At 39.9% G+C, this 27734-nt stretch overlaps 1 protein-coding gene across 7 annotated transcripts; it reads right to left on the reverse strand.

Moving 5' to 3' along the window:
• Positions 1–690: 690 nt before the first annotated feature.
• Positions 691–27734, reverse strand: aldh18a1.L (aldehyde dehydrogenase 18 family member A1 L homeolog). Of its 7 annotated transcripts, none has more exons than XM_041568479.1 (19): positions 27579–27734; positions 24375–24476; positions 21700–21911; positions 20140–20289; positions 19865–19969; positions 18325–18483; positions 15505–15595; positions 14355–14479; positions 14171–14227; positions 11055–11199; positions 9662–9735; positions 9427–9526; positions 8108–8328; positions 7820–7957; positions 5119–5314; positions 4625–4746; positions 3365–3551; positions 2562–2657; positions 691–1497 (listed from the first exon to the last, which is right to left on the reverse strand). In XM_041568479.1, the coding sequence occupies exons 2-19, from the start codon at positions 24466–24468 to the stop codon at positions 1316–1318; spliced, it is 2454 nt and encodes an 817-aa protein (XP_041424413.1). In that variant the 5' UTR covers positions 24469–24476; positions 27579–27734; the 3' UTR covers positions 691–1315.

Consider the following 27734-nt stretch of genomic DNA (forward strand, 5'->3'; position numbering starts at 1 on the left):
TACAGGAGGATCACAGGTGTGAACAAAACAGGGGATTAAACAATTTCAGGTTTAAACAATGCAGGGGCCCAATTACTCTCTGTAGTGATACCTATTAAAGCTTACATATGGTAAGAAGACACAGCATGTGGGGGGCCACAATAAAATATTAATAACCATATCAGTCCAATAAATATTAATCACGAGCAGTTAAGCTGCGCTTGAGTGCTCTCCTCCATCTTGAAATACCTTGGATGTCGGTACCTCTGTTCATGAGGATTGAAGCATTCATTCTCATACATTCTCTATCAGAGCGCAGACTCCACTATTTCCTTATAAAGATCCCATACCTGTATGTGCCTCTCATATAACTTTCCGAGGAGTTTCATGACCATTTTTTAAACAGGTCATGGAACTCCTCAGTAACTTCTAATAGCCTAATATTTTGCAACTGGGGGTACTTTATTTATTATAATACACAAATTTCAGTGAGTCATGTGACAAAAATGACATCAGAACCCACCATTTATAAGGATATAATTTATGATATTCATAGCTTTTGTGTATTTTTTATATATCTATATCTCTATCTCTATATATATATATATATACTGTATGTAATAACTGCCTACAGTAACTGCTAATATGTTTCTCTCTGTATTACTACTATTTACATACTACCATTACTATTTACAGAACATACAACTCCAATTGGTTTCGCAAATTTATTGACCAAAAACATTTTGAATAATTACATGTAGTCAACTATTCAGCAGGGAAAGCCTCACTACATGCATTTCAACATTAAAAAATTTACAAAAATACTTTTAAGTGGATAAATTCTTAGGAACAAAAACAAAATGTAATAAATCCTTATCTATTTATAGAAGCAACATGCTCGGTTTTCCAGTAAAAAAAAAACAGGTTAGAGAAGAAGGTCCTCCATTGCCGGCATTAAAATGGATTTATAAGTGCAGGGCACACATCTCAGAGCAATGTAACAGGTTTGAGATATTCTGTTACATAATATTGGAATTATCAAGGCTTTTTTACACGTTCTATTCAAAGCTTATTAATGAGTAGTAAAAAAAGAATACAGAAAACTGCAATATGTTTATTTGAAGTGCCATTGTTTTATAAGGGCTATTTCGGTTGTAAATCTTCTGAGTGCATTTTGTTTTTGAAAGGAGTGTTGGCATGTTTACCATTTTCTTGTCTTGCTGAAATTCAATCTTTTGCGATAATAACTAGAAACCGTTGCAGCAACCACCCTTGATAAATACTGCCATTTCTACAGAACATCAAAGATAATGTGGAATCTGGATCAGGTGCATTTTTAGATAGAACTGGTTTGTGGCACAGGGAGTTTTTCATGTAGATATTTCTTGCTCCCTTGCTCTGAAAAGTCAGACACAACATGATTTTCTCCTCTAAGTATCCACTTTGTAGTAAGTAATCCTTCTATCCCCACAGGTCCACGGGCATGGATCCTAGCAGTGCTGATTCCCACCTCCGCTCCTACAACAATATGTCAAACAGAATAAATTAATTGACAGTATACATAATAGATAGTGATGGGTGAATAAATTTGCCAAATGCGAATTTCCGTGTTTTGCCGCTGGCTTATAAATTCGCAAAACTGCAACGAAAATTCTAAAAATTTCAGACTCACGTCGGAATAGTCTATCGCATTAAAACTGTTGCGGGCTTCAAAATTCGCGTTTCACAAATTTCTTGCCGTTTCGCAAATTTCACAGGAAATTTGCAAATTTTCCGGCGAAGCAAAACGGGACAGATTCGCCCATCACTGATAATAAACATAGATTATATATGTGTATATATAAAGCTAATTGAATTATTCTCAGTATCTATTGGTGAAGGGTAGGGGTAAGAAAGGATATCGAACCCCCAGGACACAAAAACACGTTAGCACCTTGACAAAACATGTATATTTAAAGGAAACATGAATTTGGTTGACAAATTTAAGGGTGTTATTTGGTTTACAAATTTAAGGGTGTTATTTGGTTTACAAATTTAAGGGTGTTATTTTAAACTACCCTCGAATTTATCGAGTTTTCAAGCAAAAACCACCTAAAAAACCCTGAACATCATGAAGGCTACAAACATCTTCAAATGGTTCGAGGGACCTCTGCCATTGACTTCTACATGTCCTCGACAGGTGTAGTCGGATTAAAGCTATTTCCAGCTTCGGGACATAACATATCTCGGGGGGAAAAAGGGTTTTATTTTTTAAACCTGAAAACTTGAATGTTTTGGGAAAAACACAACTCAACCTTTGATAAATAACAAAGTAGTAGTAGCTCACGCACACCTGTTCTGTGTAGATAATTCCAATTTCCTTGGTGCACAGTGATAGAGGTAACCGGCAACCTCAAATCTGATACTAAGAAAAGGCACACTGGCACACAAGCTGTGAATGCAGGTGAACACCTGCATTCACAGCTTGTGTGCCAGTGTGCCTTTTCTTTGATAAATAACCCCATAAGTGTTGAAAGTTAAGAGGCTAAATTGACATTTCAATCAATTGAAAATGCAAATACAAACATAAAGGAAAAACAAACCAAGTCCAAATCGATATCCATCAGAAAATCGAGTGCTGGTATTCCAGAACACACAAGCGCTATCCACGTGCTGCAGAAAATATTCTGCTATTTGTTCTGGAGAATGGAAGAGGAACACAAAAATATCAATACTCAGAATTTTGGTTCTATGTCAGTCATAATCCCTGGCATCTCTTGGTGTAATGTAATAAAAGGGGCAAAATTTGCTACAGGTCTTGGCATCCATAGCAACCAATCAGCTGGTATTTACTGGCTGCCTCTTTAAAAGATAGCATCTTGCTGGTTGATATGGGTTACTGCACATGGGCAAATTGTATACCTTTTATTACATATGGTGGGGCTATTTCAACTAAAACTGACAGAAAGGATTAGGCAGGGTATAAAGGGTATGTGACAAGGCTTCATTAATTTTTAGGGATATACATGTATTAAAAGATAAGACTATATGAGAATTGCACTCAATACTAATATACCCAAGTCTAACCATGACTCCTCCAGTTACACTGAGTAGGAGAAACAATAGCTTATCTGAAAGCAGCTCCATTGTGAAGTGCTGACTCTTTCTGAATGCACAGGATCAGGCACAATGAACTGAGGTGGCTGCCTACACACCAATATTACAACTAAAACAAAATACATTTATTGGTTCAAGAATAACATTTTAAATGGTAGAAGTACACAGTGTAATTTAGTAAGAAAAACTATACCAAAATGATGTCAGAATACCTTTAAGTATAGTAAAAGTTACTATATTTTACCAGCTCCATCTCAGGAGATATAGAATAGCAGAGTAAACTCCTCACCGTTCTCTGTGATAATAGCATCTGTGTGAGAACTGCCATATTTGTGAATATGCTCAATTGCATCCTGGACTCCATCCACCACTTCAAGGCAACACTCCAAGTCACCATATTCTGTGCGAAGCGATCTCACTTCTGATGGGCTGAAGGTCAGGTAGGAGGCGAATCTTGGACCAGCATGAATTTTAACCTGTACGGATAAAATAAAGTCATCATTTTCTGCTTATTTGCATGCAAGAGTAGAGGCTGCTGCACTACATGACTTAAAGACTAGAGACTTCTGCTGATCCTAGAAATAGCAGGATGATCTAAGATTCAATTAGGCAATAGTGGTCTTTCCATTATGACTTGGACATTTCTCTGGTCAGTTCTAAGCAGAGCAACATCACTAGTTTCCTCTGTGGCCGGTTGGGAACCACAGGCAACGCCGTTGTTTAAAGTTCATAATATTGCTGAAAACTAGAATGAAAAATGATCCATGTAAATGGCAAAACTGCTCAGAAAAGCAATCGGAGCAATCATTAAAGGGATTCTGTCATGATTTTTATGATGTAGTATTTATTTCTAAATTACACTGTAAATAATTCACGCAACAATATAAAATTTCATTCATGAACCAGGAAGTGTATTTTTTTTAGTTGTAATATTGACTTGTAGGCATGATCTCAGGTCATTTTGCCTGGTCATCTGCTTTCAGAAAGAGCTAGCACTTTAGGATGGAACTGCTTTCTGGCAGGCTGTTGTTTCTCCGACTCAATGTAAGTGAATGTGTCGCAGTGGGACCTGGATTTTAATATTGAGTGCTGTTCTTATATCTACCAGGCAGCTGTTATCTTGTGTTTGGGAGCTGCTATCTGGTTACATTTCCTTTTTTCTGTTGTTAGGCAGCTGGTGGGGAAGGGGAGGGGGTGATATCACTCCACCTTGCAGTACAGCAGTAAAGAGTAACAGTTATCAGATCACAAGTCGCCTGACTGGGGGCAGCTGGGAAACTCACAATATGTCTAACCCCATGTCAGATTTCAAGATGAAATATAAAAAAATCTGTTTGTTCTTTTGAGAAATGGATTTCAGTGCAGAATTCTGCTGGAGCAGCACTATTAACTGATGCGTTTTGAAGAAAAACATTTTTTCCCATGACATTATCCCTTTAATTTGTTTCGATGGCTTACACTTCCTTTAAAGAAAATATTGCTCATTGACTGGGGAGGTTGTGATCGAGATATCTACATTGGCACAATAAGAACATTCTAGGTCTGTTACCTGTTCGACCCTTAGCATGTCAATGATCTGGTCAAATAGTGGAGTTCTCAATATATCTCTATGGATCAATAGCGTTTCCATTGCATTGCATGCAGCTGGATATTCACACTTGGAGTCCCGCACTAAAAATAAAGAAAAATGTAGTTTCTTATTACTTAGGCTTCATTCCCTGGGCACACTAGCATATTAATTCATTTGTGTTATCGATGCAAACATATTCCATGACTTTAAATCGGTCATACGAACAATCTACCCTTGGCTAATATCAAAATACACAATGATATTATTCTTTACATAGCCCATGCAGCTCTAGTGTGCTTGGATCTGAATACAGGGTTAATCTCTTTTGTTCTCCTACATGTCATAGTATACTGGAAACTGCAATATGGATCCCCAGGCCAAGAGGCTTTGAAGGCCATCCAACTCGGTCCGGCCCAAATGTGACTCATTTATCCTAATCATTACTCTAAACAGATGGATGATTCTGCACTCACCAATTCTTGTGACCTTCTCAACACTCGCTTCAGAATCCACATACACGTGGCATATGCCTTCACTGTGCCCCATTACGGGAATACCCTTGGCTGCTTTCTCGATGTCCCGGACTAGTTGGGAGGAACCACGTGGAATGATCAGATCAATGAGTTTGTTTAAACGGCAGAGGTCTTCAACTTCTTCTCTGGTGTTCACCTACAAACAAAGGGTTGCTACAAGTCAGACACAAAGGCAGCATTGCCATAAAGAGAGTACTCCATCCCAGCTCTCTCCCCTCCCCCTCTTCCCCCAATCCCCTCTCATCCCCTAGTCCAGTCTCTGCTTCCCAACTCAGCACCATTTTAACTTCCTTTTCCTCTGGCCAAGCTTTATCAAAACTCCTGATATGGTGATGTTGCCCAACTTTGTGGTTATAAAGTGCCTCAATCTTTTAAAGGGATACTGTCATGGGAAAAAACATTTTTTTCAAAATGAATCAGTTAATAGTGCTGCTCTAGCAGAATTCTGCACTGAAATCCATTTCTCAAAAGAGCAAACAGATTTTTTTATATTCAATTTTGAAATTTGACATTGGGCTAGACATATTGTCAATTTCCTAGCTGCCCCAAGTCATGTGACTTGTGCTCTGATAAACTTCAATCACTCTTTACTGCTGTACTTCAAGTTGGAGTGATATCACCCCCTCCCTTTCCTTCCCCAGCAGCCAAACAAAAGAACAATGGGAAGGTAACCAGATAACAGCTCCCTAACACAAGATAACAGCTGCCTGGTAGATCTAAGAACAGCACTCAATAGTAAAAACCCATGTCCCACTGAGACACATTCAGTTAGATGGGTAACAGAAGGAAAAACAGCAGCCTGCCAGAAAGCATTTCTCTCCTAAAGTGCAGGCACAAGTCACATGTCCAGGGGCAGCTGGGAAATTGACAAAATGTCTAGCCCCATGTCAGATTTCAAAATTGACTATAAAAAAATCTGTTTGCTCTTTTGAGAAATGGATTTCAGTGCAGAATTCTGCTAGGAGCAGCACTATTAACTGATTCATTTTGAAAAAATGTTTTTTCCCATGACAGTATCCCTTTAATGTATGCAGAGGAAGGCCTGGGGACATATTAGGGCATGTCATCTCCCTCATATTCCACCTCTTCTCTCTTGCTGGATTGCTGCACCCCATTACAGAAATTGCATTGTGTATGCGCCGAGGCAATAGGAGAGGGGCAACCCAACCTCCTGGATTTGGTACAAAAAACACAGTACTGGGAGGACCAAAGAAAAATCAGAGATTTGGTGACATGTTGACTTCACCCATTTTATAAGATTCCTTCAGAAGAGCCAATACCACAAGAAATTTGCATTGTAGGATCTCCATAAGTGGACAGACATCCCTGCTTTTCTGCCACTTTTCCCAGGGCCTTCCCATCTGATGACCCTTTGCCAACCACTATAGTGGCCTCTATTCTGTTCCGTGTCCCAATCCCTCCAGTGATGTTTTTTGCCAATAACCAGACTGTGAGGGGGTAAGGCAGGCACAGCTTGTGAAAGGTTGTTGGTCATCTCAAAATCTATTCTTCTATTAATCTAGAGCTATTTTTTGTGTACTTCGACTAGGGAACAGTCCAAATTCGATTTGAATTTGAAAAAATGTGGAAATTCCAATATCGAAATTTATCATGCACTGTCTCTTTCAAAATTCGACTTCGACCATTCGCCATCTAAAACTTGCCGAATTGCTGTTTTAGCCTATGGGGGACCTCCTAGAACCTACTTGGAGTCAGTTGGTGGACTTTGAAAAATCAACGTTTTTTTTGGGAAAAACTTTGAATTGAATTTGATTGAATGCGATATTACTTTGATTTGTACAAATCGAATTCGCCAGAATACGGACCTATTCGATCGAAAACGGACCTATTCAACCATAAAAAAAACGTACTTAATTTCGGGTGGTCTTTTTGAATTTTTAAGTTTTTTCAATTCAAAATTTGACCTTTGATAAATATGTCCCGATGTGTGTGTAGGAGAACCATTGTACAATGAGACCAAGTAACAGAAACTAAAAACACCCACTAATGTAAGATGAAAGGGCACCAACAAAGAATTATCCGGAATTTGAAATGATTCTGAATATAGTACAGGTATGGGGTCCGTTATCTGGAAACCCATTATTCATAAAGCTCCAAATTATGGAAAGGCTGTCTCCCATAGACACTATTATAATCCAAATTTTTAATAATTACAATTTTCTCTAGAATAATAATAAAAATAATAATAAAACAGTAACTTGTACTTGATCCAAACGAAGATATAATTAATCCTTATTGGAAGCAGAACCAGCCTATTGGCTTTATTTAGTGTTTATATGATTTTCTAGTAGACTTAAAGGAGAAATAAACCCTTAATAAAAAAAATGTAAAATAAACCCTACCCCCTACCCCCTACCCTACATAGACCCCCTCCCTCCTCGTCTGGGCAAATACTCTTTACTTACCTCTCTGTCTGTTTTTTTTTATTAAGGGTTTGTTTCTCCTTTAAGGAATGAAGATCCAAATTACAGAAAGATCAATTATCCGCAAAACCTTAGGTCCTGAGCATTCTGGATAACAGGTCCCATAACTATATAGTATACTATAGTCTGATATGTCCTTACATACAGTGTGATAAAAAGAGAGCTGTACATTGTAGGATGAGTTGTAAAATACGCACCAGTTGCACAGTGTCCCTGACTCCATGAAGAGACAATGCTTCCTGAGTAAGCCGGTAGAGTATCTGATTGGTGTTGGAGGCCTCCTTACCTCCTTTCAGAAGCAAACCATTCCCACTTGCAATGGCCAGTGCAGAGACCTAACAAAGGGATACAAATGATGGAATGTTACAGATTTGTAGGCAATCGGCATAACTACATTTTTTGTTAATTTGCTTCACACACAGTCTGACACTATGATCAAGGGAACTGAGGGAGGGACATGCGGAGTGACTGTTACACTATCTCACCTGAGGGAGGCAGTCTGGTCTGGACTCAAAGATAACTAGTAGGACCCCGATGGGTACAGTCACTTGCTCCAGTTCCAGATCCTTGGCAATCCGTGTTCTGCGCAGCACCCGGCCTACACTATCTTGTGAAGAGGCAGCGATCTGCCGAAGCCCAATGGCCAGACTGTTCAGCTTCGCTGTGGATAAGCTCAACCGTTTCAGCAAAGGAGGAGCCAATCTTCCTACAGTAGAAGAAAACAGTTTCAAGATAGATTACAGCAGAGCTTTTTGACACATTTTTGGTTGAACGCCCAAATCTCTCAGTGCGGCCATAATAAAAAAAAATAAAGCAATAAAAGTAAATATTTAGGGTAGCAACAAATGGCGTCTTTCTTTTTAGCTTTACAGTTTTTGATTATTTCCATTTATTTAGAGAAAACAAATATATAACATATATAGCCTCCGCTAAAAGTATGAGATGGATTTGGATTCTGTAGCATGTGGCTTGTAATCAGGAGGACACTGGTAAATATACCTAGAACACTAAACACATGGGGGCAGACTTACTAAAGGGGCGAAGCGGCAGTCGCTGGCAAAAATTCGGCAGAAATCTCATCCGCAGGGACATTGCCAATTTACTAACAGACGTAGAAGACAATTCGCTAGCAAAAGAGATTGCCGCTAGCGCAGTTTCGGTCAGGCGAACGATCGTTACTCCGCAGATTCACTAAAGTGCGAATTTTACTCCAGAGTTTCCATTGCCACCTTAGACCAGATGAACTGATAAGATGAAGCTACAAACTCTTCAATCTTATGTCAGTGACATCATATCCTGTATGCCGGAAATTCGTAAAGTTTTTTTTATATTATAAAGGGGATTGCCTTCAAAAGTCCTAACTATTAAAGATTTTTGCATTTGCACCAACATCTCTAATAAAGATGTCTATACGACCTACTGTATATGTACTCGCCCTATTCAAACTTACTGAAACGAAAGAGTACTAACGAAGTTTCGCAATGCAGAATTGAACGCTAGCGAAAGATTGCTATGAAATGGTCTCATTTACGAATTAACGCAAGTGAAACTTCGCCAGTGTTTAGTTGCTGAGATGCAACTTCGCATTTTAGTGAATTAGCATACTGGTAACGAATTTGTGCTTGGCGAATTGGCGTGAAGTGTGCTGGATCATTCGCTGGCGAGAATTTGCCCCATGGTGCAGCAAGGCTACTGTTTTTCGGACAGGTAGGTAGTAGAGGCAGTTGGAAATACATTTCTTTATACAAGCAAAAAATGGTTATAAACAATTTATTTCTCTTTCTACAATTAGTTACCATCTCACCTTTATCCTCTGCCTCTTCTAAATCCTTCTTGTTAGCAGACAAAATCTCCTCTCTGTGATCAGTCAGTAGGTCAGCCAAGTGAAAAATGATTTCGGCTCTCTTGTTTGGAGAGAGAAAAAATGTAAACCGTATAAAAAGTAAAAGTTAAGATGTTTAATAAATGGCTAGAGAGTGTGCTCACTAATCTCCTAAAATCTGAGATATAAGGTAATCTTGTATTTAAAAAAAAATTACCTGCTCAGGTAGCAAAGTTGCCAAGTTCCTTCCACCTGTCCGTGCCATCTCTGCCTGCTGTTCCACAGTGGGTCCTGCAAGATATTGAAAGCGGTAACACTGAAGAGGCGCTGTCTAGTTATTATAGGGTGGTGTCACTCAAAGTGACCTAGTGATGAGATGGTGCAGGTAGTGTTCTGCTGCTGGTTGGCACCAAATGAGGCTCAGTTTAGATCACTGTAATCGTCTGCAGCAATGTCAGCCCTAAGGTAGCACATCTGGCTTGCAGGTAGGGTTGCCACCTTTTCAAAAAAAATGTACCCGCCAGTGGTGGGGACAGGAACAAAAGGGGCGGGTTTTATTCAAAAAGGGGCAGAATTGCAGGACTGTGTCAAAAAAGGGGCGGGCAGCAGGCAGTGACACAAAAAGGGGTGGAGTTACATTGCGCAATGGGCAGAAGGCGAAGAAAAAGGTATGTTTGGAGCGGAGGGCCAAGGGCTTTTGTTAAGGGTATTACAAATTTACTGGCAACTACATTCCCGGTAAATTTGTAATACCAGCCCCTGCCTTGCCAGGTGGCAACCCTACTTGCAGGCCATAAAAGGAATAAAACACAAAGCTGGAGGGGATTTGATACAATTGGTGGAGTAAGGACATATAAGGGCTCTTACATATCAGCAGCTTTCGTGCTGTTCCCTAGTAGGACGGCTGTCCATGTTAAATCTACAACATAGGCGCTCGTCCATTTTTAAGCAGAAGGTACTTTCATGGATGAAAAGTGCCTTCTACTAATAACTTGAAAATATTTGAATTTTTTTCTTTTAAAGGAAAACTATACCCCAAAATGAATACTTAATTTCATATAAACTATCTGTTGCTTAAGTGACATATTAAAGAATCTTATCAAACTGGAATATATATTTAAGTTAATATTGCCCTTTTACATCTCTTGACTTCAAACATCATTTTTTGATGGTCTGTGATGGTGTGCTGCCTCAGAGATCACCTGACCAAAAATACTGCAGCTCTAACTGTAACAGGAAGAAGTGTGGAAGCAAAAGAACTCTGTCTGTTAATTGGCTCATGTGACCTAACATGCATGGTATGTTTGTGTGCACCATGAATCCTAGGATCCCAGGGGGCGGTGCTTTGATTTTAAAAATTTTTTTATTTAGGATTACCCGATTACCCAATTACCCAAGTACTAAAAAAGTATATTCTTATGAAAATGGTTTATTTACATGAAGCAGGGTTTTACATTTGAGCTGTTTTATGCAATATCTTTTTACAAAAACCTACATTGTATGGGGGGTATAGTTTTCCTTTAAGCTCAGATACCCTTGAATACTAAAAAAAAACACAGATACATAATGTAAATGGTAAAGTACAGGGAACCTAACAATAATATAATTACCTGCTGGTTTCACTTCTGAAAAAAAGGTCCCAACTTTCTTCCCCTCCACAATATCAGTGATCACGTGACCAGAGATCTTCGGGTAGGTGCCATTTGCAATAACAACAGAAGTACCGCCTTGTAGGGCCCATAGAGCTGCTTTCACCTGCAGTTATGAAAATGCAAATCCTTTATTAGTAATAAACAGTGTTCTGTATGCTGGTGTCGCTACTCATGTGTGGGCACAATGTGTGGGTACAAGGGCACACAGTCAAAGGAGTACAGGGACAGTCAAATCAATTCATTTATTGAAATCATGCTGGCAAGCAATGTTACAAATGATTGTAGCTCCAAGCTCAGACTCCAGCTTAATCCCTGGAGTCCCGCCTGAGCCCGACTTCAGGGTTCCTTTTATAAACACATGCCCCACCGATGACATCACAAAAGGGGCAGGCGCGTGCCTATAAAAGTTCAACCTGTAAGTCGGAAACTGCCATTTGTATGGTCAGGGAGAGCAGTCAGAAGAGCTCAACCCACATCCGCTAATGACCAGGAAAGTAGGGTGCGAGGGCACCCGAACCCACCCGACCTGCGGGTATCTGGTGAGCCCACACATAACTATACTGGGGGGCATCTTTGGATGATCGGTGGCTTTGGGTTTGTACAGAAACCCAAAACACGAGATGTAGCATTTCTTTAGCCCGAGTACTCTGTTCAGTTCTCAGTTCAAAACAAAGCTTCAAATACAGTGAAACACCTCTTTCTTGCACTATATGGGGAGCGGGAGCGCCTGGAAAAGCCAACATGTTTGCAGTTGTGGAACTAATGTGACTACGTATTTATGTATTTTTACCTTTGTTATGAACTTGAAAGGAAGGTGGAGGCTAAAACCTTGAACCAAAAGAAGGGCGTGCCTTCAACACAAGAAGACTAAAAACCACTGTCTGAAATTGGGCCACAGTATATTTAGCCCTGTAAAAATAACTCTACCTTTTATACTACATACATAGGCCACATAGCTGAGGTACACATAGAAGGCAGTAAGTTGGGGTGCAATTACTGTGTGACTGTGTTCATTCCTGTTTGGAGGGGGCACAACAGCTCAAAAATTCATTCCAACAAAACAGAATCAGATGAGAGATATATGGCATGGAGAAACAGTACCCCTTTAAATGAAACAGCAAGTTGTTCAGGATTAATTCTCTCCAGTTTAGTCTTGTTCAAGCCAAACCAGGGAATATGATGGGTAAAACATATGGAAATATCATGTTTGTTGCAAAGGTGTTTACAGTTTATCTATTTCGTTATAGGAAGATGACAAAAAAAATGGCAAACTCCCCAACATACAGAACTTAACTTTAGATGAATGTAACATAGATGAAAAGGAATAAAGCAAGATTGAGAATGAACGAGACAGTGAGAAGGAGAAATATTGGGGTATGTTCTCTCCTACCCAGGACCTCCCAGTACAACAAGTATACGAGTTGTTGCCTCAACTTAGGGGTATAAAGGAAACAAACATTACATTGCCTCTACTCAAATGTCAACTGAGGCATTATCCAATGAAAGCTATGGTTTAATTATTTAGCTTTTTATTCAGCAGCTCTCCTAGCAATCTGGTTGCGAGGGTCCAAATTACCCTAGCAACCATGTACTGATTTGAATAAGAGACTGGAATATTAATAGAAGAGGGCCTGAAAAGATAGAGGAGTTATAAAAAGTAGCAATAGCTATACATTGGCAGCCATACAAGGCATATGTGTTTTTAGATGGGGTCAGTGCCCCCCCCCCCATTTGAAAGCTGGAAAGAGAGAGAAGAAGGTGGAAGGTGGCAAATAATTTAAAAAACGATAAAAAAAGAAAAAATGAAGACCAATTAAAAAATTTGCTTAGAATTAGCCATTCACCTTTAAAGAGTTGTACGCTTTGAGTTAACTTTTAGTATGATGTAGAGAGTGAGATTCTGAGACAATTTCCAATTGGTTTTGATTTTTTATTATTTGCGCTTTTTGAGTTATTTACCTTTTTATTCAACAGCTCTCCAGTTTGCAGTTTCAGAAACCTGGTTGCTAGAGTAATAAGGACGGTTTTTAATAAAAGACCGAAATATAAAATATGGGAGGGGGCCTGAATATAAAGAGGAGTAATAAAAAGTAACAATAGCAATACATCTGTAGCCTTACAGAGCATTTGGGGTCTGTGAAACCCATTTGAAAGCTGGACAGTCACAATAAGAAGGCAAATAATTAAAAAACGATTAAAAATAAATAATGAAGAACAGTTAAAAAGTTGCTTAGAATTGGCCATTCTATAATATACTAAAAGTTACCTTGAAGGTGAACCATCCCTTTACACCATTAACTGAAAGGTGAAACATCCCTTTAGGCAGATAATTAAATGTTTTTTCAGACTCCAAACAAATTACAGAAGAACCCGTTATCTAAATAAAAAAATCCCAGGTCCCATGCATTCCTAAATACTTGTATATGAAGGAAAGTTAATAAACTGCATTCAAGTATTGCAAAAAAAAAAACAAGCGCCCCCTGTATAGCCACTGTAATTTGTGTTGTTTTTTTTTTGTCTGTGCAGAAACATAGAGAAGCTTCATAAATAACATTAATACAACAAGTTTCATACACTATCTACTTAATACAGAGCACATTTATCTTAGGCAAAGCATTGCTTGTGACCAAGGCTCCATCCCATTTGTGTAGACAAAACACAATTCCTGGCAAGAAAGTAATATTCTGCCAAAAATAATAATACAGCTTACTTCCCTTGTACCTTAGCCCTCACCTTCAGCCTGGAAACAACTGCAATAGGGCACAGATTCTCAAACTGCTTGGGTTAAATATTCATGTGTAGGCCTAGATGTGTTCTGAACCATAGCAGGAGGTTTCATGAATACATTTTTCCTATTGTATATAAGTGTTGAGACGGATTATAAAACACTACAAAAGGGATCTTGAACCTATAGTTTTAAAAATCACTCCCCAGTGATTCTGCTTCTATGTGCTTACGGCAGATAAAGTAATTGAAGATTCCAATATAGAACGGAGACCTACTGCATAAAGGGTCATACAGGGAAAATGTAAAGGGGAACTAGAAACGAAAGCAAAAGGAGCATATTTGTTTACCGAGAAAGGAGGTGTAGAGATAGAAGAGCAGAGGGCTGAAGATCGAGCCTTGTAGGGCTGCAATGGAAAGGGGGAGGGTAAAGGAAGATTTACCAAACAAAATTTTTTTTGTTTTTAAAACTTTTTCCAATAATCTGAAAACGTGATTAAAATTACAGATACACAAAAGAGCTCATGCTGGTACCTTTGCCTCCATGCCTCCCATACCAACTCTAGATTTGGTTCCAAAGGTCACCGACTGCTGATCTCCAGGATAAAAGATGTCTATGAGTTTAGCGTCATCCGACCCCGGTGGACTGTTGAACAGTCCTGAAATACAATCATTGGGAAGACATATGTTTGTGAATCAGATCAGGTCCAAACGGCTGCATTTCCCATTTGTAGGAATTCAAAATACAGTGTATGCAGTAAATAAAACTGCACGGAAAAACATAAATGAAGGATGCCTTCATGACACAAAGCTTGTGTGAAATTGCTCTCTTTTGACCACAAATAGATATCCCATAAGACATTCAAAAGTCAAACAAAATGGCATTTGAGTATATGAGGTGGCCAGTGTGTTGTTGCGAAATAAATTATCAATGAAAAAGCATCTTAAATTACAACGTATGGGTTTCGTTATACAAAAAAAGGCTTTACTACCTTTTTAAAATGCCAGGGTTCTCCTAATGGAGGCCAAATGTGACTAGGGTTGCCACTTTTTCAGCATGCCGGCTTTCCTATATATTAATCTTTTCTCCCTATTAATAACATTGGGACCAACCATCATTTTTAGCAGCCAGGCCGGTAAAATACAGGCCAGGTGGCAACTCTAAATGTGACCCACCAAGAGAGCTTTATGGCCTCCACTGACCTCTTGGATGACATCATTATTTTTTTCAAAACCTGGTCCTCAAACATATAGTACAGGTATGGGATATGTTATTTGGAAACCTGTTATCCAGAAAGATCCGAATTACAGGATAGCAGTCTCCCACAGATGCCATTTTATGCAAATAATCCCAATTTTTAAAAATTATTTCCTTTTTCTCAATAATAATAATAATAATAATAATAATAAAACAGTACCTTGTACTTGATCCAAACGAAGATATAATTAATCCTCATTGGAAGCAAAACCAGCCCCATTGGGTTTCTTTAATATTTAAATGATTTCTTAGAAGACTTGAGGAATGAAGATCCAAATTATGGAAAGACCCATTCTCCGGAATACCCCATATCTCGCGCATTCTGGATAACAGGTCCCATACCTGTACAGCAAATAACTAGCCCTATGAATGGACACAGTTGGACAAAACGAACCTATAGGAAAGTGCAAGAGTTGCATCACGTACCTTCTACATCAGACAACACAATTATCAGGTCGGCTTTCATTTCAACAGCCAGTCGCGCAGCCAGACTGTCATTGTCCTTGATGCTGATTACCTGTGAAAAACCCCAAAGTCAGCGCATGGAAAGATCTTTACTCCCAATGGAGGCAAAGTGGTAGTGAAAGTAAATTGAGCTCGTTTTTGGAAAAATAATCTTGTTGGTATCATTATAAAGATAATATCCCATGTGTATGTTTGTGATTTGCCCCCCCTAGGAAGCTGTTGTCACACTGCCTCCATGCTTTGCTACCGACATATAATGGCCAACTGACCGAATATCTTGCACTCCTGGATCTGTGTCTCCAAAGATGCCCCAGTAGCTCCCCAACTTCTTTTCTGTGGATTCACTGCACATGCCCTGTGCTGCTGTCACTGAGCTTAGGGACTACTGCACAAGATACTGAATATATATGTAACAATATAAGGATGATTAGTAAATAATTCAGATTATTGTTACATGGCAACCCAGAAACCAGCACAATTAGCATCAGAATTTAATAATCAGCCATGCAGCATCAGCTTATATTACAGGCCAACCTCATTTATTGCTTGATAATTTGTGATGACCCCTAAGCTTAGTTTCTCAACAACCACTCAAAGCCCACTGAGCATGTGAGTGTCACAGAAAAAGATGATAAACTTTGAAGGCCTGGATCACTATAGAAGCCTTAGCCGTTAGGCTAGTTCAGTATATATAATATGGCATTTCTAGCCATATTAATTTTAGGCCCTTTCTGCCCATTTGGGATTGGCAGCACACCTTCTGCCCAGATAATGGCCCTCACTAGTGGAAGGAATAACTGTGATTTTTTTTTAAATTGATCAGCTTTAAATCTTTCACTACCAATTGGCCCACCTTGGTAAAAACACTATAAAATGACAACCCAAAGATCCAGAGGAAGCGAGTTTAGAAGTCACAGTTTCAATTCATGAACAGCAGAAAGCAGAGTATTAGAAGAAAGGGCAAGTTATAAAACAATAGATTAGTTAAGATAGCAATGAGCTAAAGCAAGATGGCAAATGAGCTAAAGTATCCCTCCAATGCTGGGGAAGAAATAACCAGAATAATAATCCCTTTTCTGTATATTTGTCTTTTAAAGTATGAAAAAGGGATGGCCACAACGCTTGACTTTGGTGAGGCACAAGCATTCTCCTTAGATAGAAGCAACAGCATCAGGAGAGCTATGAATACAGCCCAATAGGGACAGTGAACCTTATATTTAGTAATTACAATATTTGAGAAGATATATGGAAATTAGTAGCCATGTTTGATATATACCTTTACTAAAGAGAGTTTTGTATTAAAAACAAAGGAGCCCAACTCTCATATGTAAAGCCTCCATCTCCACACATATGGGCAGGTTTATCAAAGGTCGAAGAGAAAATATGAATTTCCAGCTAATTGTTGTGTACTTCGACTAGGGAATAGTACAAATTTGAATATCGAAATGCATCATGTACCGTCTATTTAAAAATTCGAATTCAATCATTCACCTTCTAAAACCTGCCAAATTGCTGTTTTAGCCTATGGGGGACCTCCTAGAACCCATTTGAAATCAATTGGTGGACTTTTTTTTTTGGAAAAACTTTGAATCTAATTCGATCGAATGCACGCTTACTTCGATTCGTGTTCAGTCAAAAATGGACCTATTCACCCGAAAATTCGACCCTTGATAAATCTGCCCCCCAATGTTCTGACATGGTGCAGTCCTTTTGCATAGTTCTCTAAAGTCATATAAGTTTCCAAACTAAGGGGCTGTCTTCTGTTTTTATGATAATTGGGGATAGTTATTTTCTGTCCTGTCTTATCTATCATTAAAGGAACAGTAACATCAAAAAATAAAAGTGTTATAAAGTAATACAAATATAATGCAGTGTTGCCCTGCACTGGTAAAAACTTATGTGTTTGCTTGAGAAACACTACTATCGTTTATTTAAATTAGGGATGCACCGAATCCAGGATTCAGTTCGGGATTCTGCCTTTTTCAGCAGGATTCGGATAGGGCCGAAAGCTTCTGCTAGGCCGAACTGAATCCGAAACCTAATTTGCATATGTAAATTAGGGGTTGGGAGGGAAATTGCGTGACTTTTGGTCACAAAACAAGGAAGTACAAATTTTTCCCCTTCCCACCCCTAATTTGCATATGCACTTCCTGGTTTTGTGATTTGCATATGCACTTCCTTGTTTTATGCAAATTAGGGTTCGGATTTGGTATTCGGCCGAATCTTTCACAAAGGATTCGGGGGTTCGGCCGTGGATTCGGTGCAACCCTAATTTAAATAAGCTGCTGTGTAACAATGGGGGCAGCCATTCAAAGGAGAAAAGGCTCAGGTTACACAGCAGATAACAGATAAGCTCTGTAGCACATAATGGTGTTCTCTGTAGAACATAATAGTGTTATCTGTTATCCACTATTTAACCTGTGCCATATAGCCTTATTTCAATTTCCACCATTGCTACACAGCAGCTTGTTTATATGAACTATAGTCGAGTTTCTGAAGCAAACAGATCAGTTTTACCAGTGCACGGCAAAAGTAAATGATATTTTCATTACTTTAAAACACCTTAATTTTTTGGTGTTACTGTTCCTTTAACCATTTGTTGTACAAACAGGGTCCCTGACTGACTGGACTGCAAAGGGGGCTTGAACCCAAGAAGAATGAAAAGGTCTCATATATACATCACCAGTTTCCAGCAGGAATGCAGATAATGCAGATAAGCAGCCATGCACTAGTGGGGAAAGCTCTGCATGCAGTGTGTGCCCACAGGAATACGTTACCCACATTTACCCCCTGCAGATCACTGTTGGGTTCTGGAGGAGGAACCACTGCGTCATTGGTGTTTATGATGGGAACAATGTTCATTCGAAGCAGCTCATGTAAAGTGCCGTTTAAATTCCTACGTTTTTGCTCGTCATGGAAATCGAGGTTTGTTACTAAAATCTGAAAACAACAAAACAGGTAGCGCCAGGTTGGTAATTTCAAGCTTATTATCCAGGACATACAGTTCGGCACATATTTAGCGGACTGACGCATTATACACAGTTATGTGCTTGCCAGGCCTCATCCTCTATTTGCCCACCCTATCCAAACCCCACCCCTTTCACAGCAGAACAGGCACCTGGTGGCAGCCATGTCTGCCCACCACCTTGATTGCAGCCCTGCTTGCAAAGAATAACCAAAACTATAGAGGTTTTTTGAAAATGAACAATGCAGTATTTCCAACACAAGCATTATTTAGTGGGCTCTTGTACAACACAGGTGTATATTGCCACTTAAAGGGATGTTTCACCTTTAAAGGAGAAGGAAAATTAAAAAAAAAAAGTAAGCCTTATCAGAAAAAAATACACCAGTAAACCCTCAAATAATGCTGCTCTGAGTCCTCTGCCAAAAGAAGCAGAGCTTTTCTTTCCTTCTATTGTGTACACATTGGCTTCTGTATCAGACTTCCTGTTTTCAGTTTAAACCTCATTGCCCCGGGCGTGAGCATGCTCAGTTTGCTTCTCCCCCCCTCCCTTCTCTGCTGTAATCTGAGCCTTTCCTTTTTTTATAGTTTTTGAATTATTTGCTTTCAGCTTTCAAAGGGGTCATTAACCTCATCTAGAAAAAATATGCAACATAAGGCTACACATTTATTGTTATTGCTACTTTTTATTACTAATTTTTCTATTCAGGTCCTTTCCCATTCATATCCCAGTCTCTTATCGTGCACGGTTGCTAGGGTAATTTCTAACCTAGCTATTAGTTTGCTTAAATTGCAAACCTGAGAGCTGCTGAATAAAAAGCTAAAAAAAACCACAAATAATAAAACATAAAAAACCAACTGCATATTGTCAGTCAGAATATCGCTCTCTCTACATCAGTGATCCCCCAACCAGTGGCTCACGATCAACATGTTGCTCACTAACCCCTTGGATGTTGCTCCCAGTAGCCTCAAAGCAAGTACTTATTTTTGAATTCCAAACTAAGAGGCAAGATTTGGTTGGATATAAACCAAGTGTACTGCCAAACAGAGCCTCCTGTAGGCTGCCAGTCCACATAGGGGCTACCGAGTAGCCAATCACACCACTTATTTTGCACCCCCAGGGACCTTTTCATGCTTGTGTTGCTCCCCAACTCTTTTTACACTTGAATATGGCTCATGGGTAAAAAAGGTTGGGGACTCCTGTTCTACATCATACTAAAAGTTAATTGAAAGGTGAACAACCCCTTTAACTGGAATAAGAGGGCTTATAAATAAAGTCCCATAAATCCCAGATAAATGAAACACAAGGATTACAACAAATACTCATAGCACCAATGTACCAATGTCCTTATATCTTACCTGAGCAGCACAAATACTGTACTGTGTAAACATAGCTTCATACAATGCCATGAGTCCACTCTGGCCGGCGGCTGCACATGCACGTGCTTCCAACACTGGAACTTGCTGGAGAGAGCAGAGAAATACATTAAGCTTTGCTCCGAAATTACTGCTCCTCCCTTTGGCACTTTGGCATAACTAAGGATTAGTTATGCCAATTAGGATTAGTGCACTGGGGATGGGGGGGTGGATTTTGCTACATCTATACCACAGTCTCTTCCATAATGATCACTTACCATATCTTTCAGCTGGTTCTGCCCTGAGTGCAAGGCTTGTCTCACACTCTGTGATAAAAGGATTTCATGGCGCAGACGCTGCTTTCCAAATGCCACGGCACCACTGGTGACGATCATCATCTCTCGGCCCTGGTTCTGCAGCACAGACACCTGGGAGAAATACAACGAGTAATTAATAGGGTATAGTTGAATTCTGCGCTCGGTGCAAAATAATCTCTTCGATGCAGCACCAACTCAGTATATGGGACCCACTTGTCCCAGCGGTCAAAATTTATTGGAAAAGGTAGCGGTGTGCTACAAAGACTTGGAGTGGTTAGCTGGTGCTTAAGCAGGGAAACATATGCAGGATCTTCCGCTGGATTATGTCAGGTAAGAGCTATATATAGGGTATAGCAAGGGATCATAGATCAGCCCGCACTTAGAATGTACTTACAGGAGTCGCAAAAAACTGATATGCGACTTGATACCTGCTATCCTGTAAGTACATTCTAAGTGTGGGCTGATCTACAGTCCCTTGCTATACTTCACAATAAATAGCTTTTACCTGACAGGCATAATCCAGCGGAAGATCCTGCATATGTTTCCCTGCTTAAGCGCCATCTAACTGAATGTGAGTAGCTCCAATTGATCACACCACACAGATCACAGAAATAGCTTCTATTAACGTTTGTATTTTTTTTTTTTTTTTTACGTTAAGCACAAAATCTCACAGACTGAATTACAGGGGAAACCAGGTACTTGCAAGTCTTTAAATGGGCGGTTCACTTTTATTTTCACGTTTAGTATGTTACAGAATGGCCAGTTCAAAACAACTTTCAACTGGTCTTCTTTAATCATTTTATTTATTTTTTTTTTTTTATAGTTTTTGAATGTTTTGCTCTTTTCAGCTTTCAAATGGGGGTTCACTGACCCCATCTAAAAAAAAAAAAAAAAACAATGCTCCGTAAGGGTGCAAATGTATTATTATTGCTACTTTTTATTATCACCTTTCTATACAGGCTTCTCCTGTTCATATTCCAGTCTCTTATTCAAATAAATGCATTGCTGCTAATTTGGACCCTAGCAACCAGATTGCTGAAATTGCAAACTGGACAGCTGCCGAATAAAAAGCTAAATAACTCAAAACCCACTAATAATAAAAAATTAAAACCCACTGAAAATTGTCTCCAAATATCACTGTCTACATCATACTAAAAGTTAATTTAAAAGGTGAACAACACATTTAATGCTGGATATACTGTAAGTCTGCGACCAAACTTCATGAGCCCCCACAGTATCAGACCGATGGACTGAGAACTAAATGTAAAGATCAGCACAATTTGCTGCAGAACATCAGCGGTTAAAGCAGGTCTGTGTCCAGTTTGTTATGTCTTTGCCCTACTTTCAGTTGTGGTTAAAAACAATACAAGATCTCAGTATTTCTTATTATGTAAATCAACCTGCTTGAAAGGTATGTTATAGTTTCAATTTAACTACTGAACTACAGTACAGTGTTTTGTTGTAGCTATACACTCTGTTCTGTACATGCAGATCCAATAAAAGAAGCAGACATTCGCTTACCTGTTCTACAATAGATGCCAGTCTCCCAAGGGCTAAGCCACACTCGTCCCCTCTTGTCACTACTGCACTTCCCAGTTTCACAACGATTCTTTTGGCGTGCTTCAGCTCACTGCGGTGGGCAAATGGCTTCCCATGAGAGCGCATAAGTGGCATTGTGATGAAAGGGATATTACTCCAATGGCGGACATTCTGATGAGGTGTGCCAGGGAAACCTTGCCAAGCGAAAACATAATTGCATTTAATCACCAAGTGGCTATAGACAAGGCATCCACTGCAGATTGTAATACAAGGGTCGCAAACCTTTTTTTTACCCATGAGCCACATTCAAATGAATACAAGTTGGGGAGCGACATAAAAGCATGCAAAATGTTCCTCTGGGAACCAAACAAGGACTGTGATTTGGTATTTTGTAGCCTCTTAGTGGACTGGCAGCCTAAAGTATGATCTGTTTGGCACTACACCTATTTATTATGTAACCAAAACTTGCCTCCATGCCAGGAATTAAAAAGAAGCACCTGCTTTGAGGCCACTGGGAGTAACATCCATGTTGGTGAGCAACATGTTCCTCATGATCCCCCACTTACTGCGCTAACACTTAAAGGAGAAGGAAAGCTACGGAGGCATTTTATTGCCAAAAGATTAGCTGCAATAGTGCAAGCTAGAATGCTATATTTATTCTGTAGAATGTTTTACTATACCTGTGTAAAAAGCTCTAGAAACTCTCTGTTTGTTAAGGATAGGAGCTGCAGTATTAACATGGTGTGACATCACTTCCTGCCTGAGTCTTTCCCTGCTCTGGGCTCAGATTACAGTAGAGAAGGGAGGGGGGCAGGGGAAGAGGAGCAAACTGAGCATGCTTTTGCCCAGGGCAATGAGGTTTAAGCTGAAGGCAGGAAGTCTGATACAGAAGCCCATGTGTACACAATAGAAGGAAAGAAATGCAGTGTTTCTTTTGAAAGGGGACTCGGACCAACATTACTTTGGGGATTTACTGGTATATTTAGAGGGACCTTTCTGATAAGGCTTACTTAGTTTTAACCTTTCCTTCTCCTTTAAAAAGATTATTTGATAACTATTTCATCCACTCATAAATTTAAGGATTAATGGATGCTTTGTGTTCTAGTCCAGCAATAACAATGGTCCCAAGGATAAACAGCACTTACTCAAAGAGATACTATACTGACCCTTCACAGACTGTAAAAAGGCTTGTTCTGGATGAGCATCCTTGCATTGAAAAACATAGGTACTCCTATCAAATATTCTGCTATTATTTGTGGTTATTGGATTATGTGACCATTGGGGGGGGGGGCGCAGGCATAGACGAAGGATATTATTGGACAGTAACATTAGACAATATTAAAGAGGTTGTTCACATTCTAACAACTAGTTGTTTTCAGATAGATCACCAGAAATAATGACTTTTTCCAATTACTTTCTATTTTCTATGTCACTGTTTTTCTAATATTGAAGTGTAAAATGTAATTTTTCACCTTCTAAAGCAGCTCTGGGAGGGGGGGTCGCCGAGCCTGTAAACTATTCTAAATTGATACATTTAGTTGATACATTTCTTATCTTTGTCCCTGCTGAGCAGAATCGCCGAGTTTCATTACAGGCAGCTGTTAGAATTGATACAATAGTTGCTAATACTCCATTGATGCTGCTGAGAAATGTATCAACTAAGTTTACAAAATTGTAACAGTTTAGAGTCTGCACCTGAATTACTGAGCTGCCAGACTCAAACACCAGAGACACGAACATTCAACTTTAAACTTGAATTTTGGAATTCAGTAAAAAAATAAATAATGGAAAGTAATTGAAAAAAGTCTTTATTTCTGAGGAACAATCTAAAAACAACTAAATTTAAAAAAAGTGTTTGGAAGGGGAAAAACCCCTTTGAAAAAAACCATGACCAAACTCCCATGCCCAAATTTAACTTAATAAAAAAACACAGAAAAACTCAATAAAATCGAGCTAAACCCGAAAATTGCTCGAATTTTTCAAGTTTTTGCCTGAAAACTCCAAAAAGTCGGATTTTCGGGATAAAACCCAACGTGGACCACGAAAACTTCAAATTGAGATAGGTGCCTCTCCCACTGACTTATACAGGACCTCGACAGGTCTGAGATGAAGGATTTTAAGATTCTGGCTTTTTGAAGCATCGGAGTATAATAAATCACGTTTTTTAGTTTTCTAGTGAGAAATACTAGAGTTTTGAGATTTTAACATTCAGATTTTGATAAATGACCCCCTAAATGTCAATTTTGCTACTGGACTTACAGATTAAAAACAAATGTTCTATTCTCCGAGTCCTGAACAAAAACTGTGTATTGCACTTCTATTCTGCTTCTCTTAACATCCATCTAGATTCAGCACTTTCCCTGTATAGTGTTATCTACACTCTCTAAATACATCCCGTCTGTCAGTTAATATTGACTCAGAGGCACAAGAATCAATATTATTTCAATGTAAATATCAGAGGCACATAGTAAAACAATGTAAGATATGCTAGTTACGTTACTATATAAGCCTTTCAGAGGCAAGAATCCTGTCCAGAATACTATATTCAAGAAGTACATTCAGTTACATCCGTTGAATCTAGTATTCTGCACAGTGCATGCCTGCTCTTGATAATACTGCCATAAACAAACATTGAAAAAGGTTCTGTATATACTCACAAATAAAGTTAGAAGAAGCCGTAGTTCGTACATGCGCAAGGAGGCATCTGGCAGTGATGCCCACGCAGGAACTCAGAGCAGCTCGATGCAACATTTTGGTACCTTCAATTAAAAATAAAACACAGCAAATCCAAAGCAGTTTAAAATGACAAAACTACAACATAGTGGTTAACAAACATCAAGCTTTGAATATATTCCTCCTGTTTAGAATAAAGAATAAAAAGGAATTTGAATTATATATATAAAATGTTCTTACTTTTTTGTTTTTTTAAGCTGGAAATGTTTGTAATAATAAATGGCTTTGGGCAGAGCACAGCTTAGTTACAATGTGAGCCCTATTACTGCTGCCTGGCTGCCTGCTGGACACTCACAGCTCACACACTAAGCCGGCACCCAACGTGACCACCAGACAAGATGATGAAACTCAGAGAGGAGTTACAGCACTCCCTGTGTCTGCCAGCAGAGTGCACACACCGATGCAAAGCCACAAGATTACCTTTAACCATAGCAACACAAGCAATGCTATTTATGCATGCTATCAACTGAAAAGGGCACAATATTAGCCCCTTATATGGAATATTGGGTCAAAGATGGAATACTCTGCAGTAATATAATATATATATATTTAGTATGCTTCAACTGATTAGAGAATATATTAACAGATATACATTCATTTCTGCAGTATGGGTAGCAATGTACTCTACCTACCATGCACTCAAAAACTATATTCAATAGATTAAACTTGTAGCTACGTGGACTAATAATGGGCAAAATGTTATGTGCTATAAATAAGGTTGCACACCTTCTCTGGGGGGAAGGTGGATAAAAAAGTGAGCTGATGGCATAAATGGATGGCAGAAGATACTTGAGCTGCACACATGTGACAGCAAAAAGTCAAGTATGGGTGATTTAATAGACAGTTTAGTCATCCCTTATTCTCACATGTGCTAAATAATACTTTCCCTAATGCTTTATCTCGCAAATATGATTTATTCCAGTCACTGCCCATCTGCCACCTCTCCTTAATATCTGTCATACCAATTACTGCTTCCATTCTCTGTTCCAACTTCACAATCACAATACACATTGCTCTCAACACTGCCCCATTTCCACCTCTCCCAGATGTATGTATATATGTATGAATGTATATATGAATGTATATATGTAGGTAGGCATGCATGTATAACTTTATTTATAAAACACTGTAAGGACACAGTGCAATACGATATATAAAAGTACACACAGGGAGGACAAAGAACAAAATACATACAATGAAAAATAGATACATGTACACAGAGCTTATATAAGAAAGATTAAGTGCCATGTGGTAACTGAGATAGTATGAAGGAGGTCCTTGTCCTGTAGAGCCAAGTCTAAGTGGGTGGATAACATACAGGTAGAAATTGGAGGGGAAAAGTGCACTGTCCCTTAGGTGCCAGGACTAGACTAATGTTCTACTATTCCTTGGATCCTTCACCAGACCACTGTCACCTATATCAAATATCCCTTCCACCCATCAGTGCCCCACTGCTGCCTCTCCTTAATATGTTGTTCCCATCACTGCCCCACTATCAATTTTCACAAATATACACTGCACCCATAGCTTCCACCTCTCACAAATAACAATTGCACCTTTTATTGCCCCACTGTCATCCAAAATATACCTTTCATACATTACTGCCACCTTTCTCAAATATCCCGCTTGCACCCATCAGTCACCGCTCCAAACATACACTGCACCCATACACCCATCAGCCACCGCTCCAAACATACACTGCACCCCTACACCCATCAGTCACCACTCCAAACATACACTGCACCCATACACCCATCAGTCACCGCTCCAAACATACACTGCACCCCTACACCCATCAGTCACCGCTCCAAACATACACTGCACCCATACACCCATCAGTCACCGCTCCAAACATACACTGCACCCCTACACCCATCAGTCACCGCTCCAAACATACACTGCACCCATGCACCCATCAGTCACCGCTCCAAACATGCACTGCACCCCTACACCCATCAGTCACCACTCCAAACATACACTGCACCCCTACACCCATCAGTCACCACCCCAAATATACACTGCACCCCTACACCCATCAGTCACCGCTCCAAACATACACTGCACCCATACACCCATCAGTCACCGCTCCAAACCTACACTGCACCCCTACACCCATCAGTCACCACTCCAAACATACACTGCACCCCTACACCCATCAGTCACCACTCCAAACATACACTGCACCCATACACCCATCAGTCACCGCTCCAAACATACACTGCACCCCTACACCCATCAGCCACCGCTCCAAACATACACTGCACCCCTACACCCATCAGTCACCACTCCAAACATACACTGCACCCATACACCCATCAGTCACCGCTCCAAACATACACTGCACCCCTACACCCATCAGTCACCGCTCCAAACATACACTGCACCCATACACCCATCAGTCACCGCTCCAAACATACACTGCACCCCTACACCCATCAGTCACCACTCCAAACATACACTGCACCCCTACACCCATCAGTCACCACTCCAAATATACACTGCACCCCTACACCCATCAGTCACCACTCTAAACATACACTGCACCCATACACCCATCAGTCACCGCTCCAAACATACACTGCACCCCTACACCCATCAGTCACCACTCCAAACATACACTGCACCCCTACACCCATCAGTCACCACTCCAAATATACACTGCACCCCTACACCCATCAGTCACCACTCTAAACATACACTGCACCCATACACCCATCAGTCACCGCTCCAAACATACACTGCACCCCTACACCCATCAGTCACCACTCCAAACATACACTGCACCCCTACACCCATCAGTCACCACTCCAAACATACACTGCACCCATACACCAATCAGTCACCGCTCCAAACATACACTGCACCAATCACTGCCACATCTCCCAAACATCCCTTGCAACAATAGTTTTATTATAGGATCACAATTACCCCCCCCCCCCCCAATAAACTACACTCAGTCCTATATTCCCCAAGAAATACACCCTTACCAGACCAAAGCCACCACTTCCTCATTTTTATTTCCCCCAAAACCACCACCAGACACAGCTTCTCCTCATAACCAGATCATTCACTTCCCCCACCCGGGTCCCTTTAAACCCGATCACGCTGTCCCAGTCCTCCCTCCTCACCTATTCAGCCTGCAGTCCGCTCCGGCTATTCTCAGAGCGCCAGTAAGCTCCTTGCGCAGCTCTTCCGCACACAGTGACGTATTCCTGACGCCGCGTTCTCAACCACTACGCTGCGTTATTTACGGATCTTTCTTCCAGACCAAAGAAACGCAGAGC

Source organism: Xenopus laevis, chromosome 7L (assembly GCF_017654675.1).
Source record: "Xenopus laevis strain J_2021 chromosome 7L, Xenopus_laevis_v10.1, whole genome shotgun sequence".
In the NCBI taxonomy this organism is placed as follows: Eukaryota; Metazoa; Chordata; class Amphibia; order Anura; family Pipidae; genus Xenopus; species Xenopus laevis.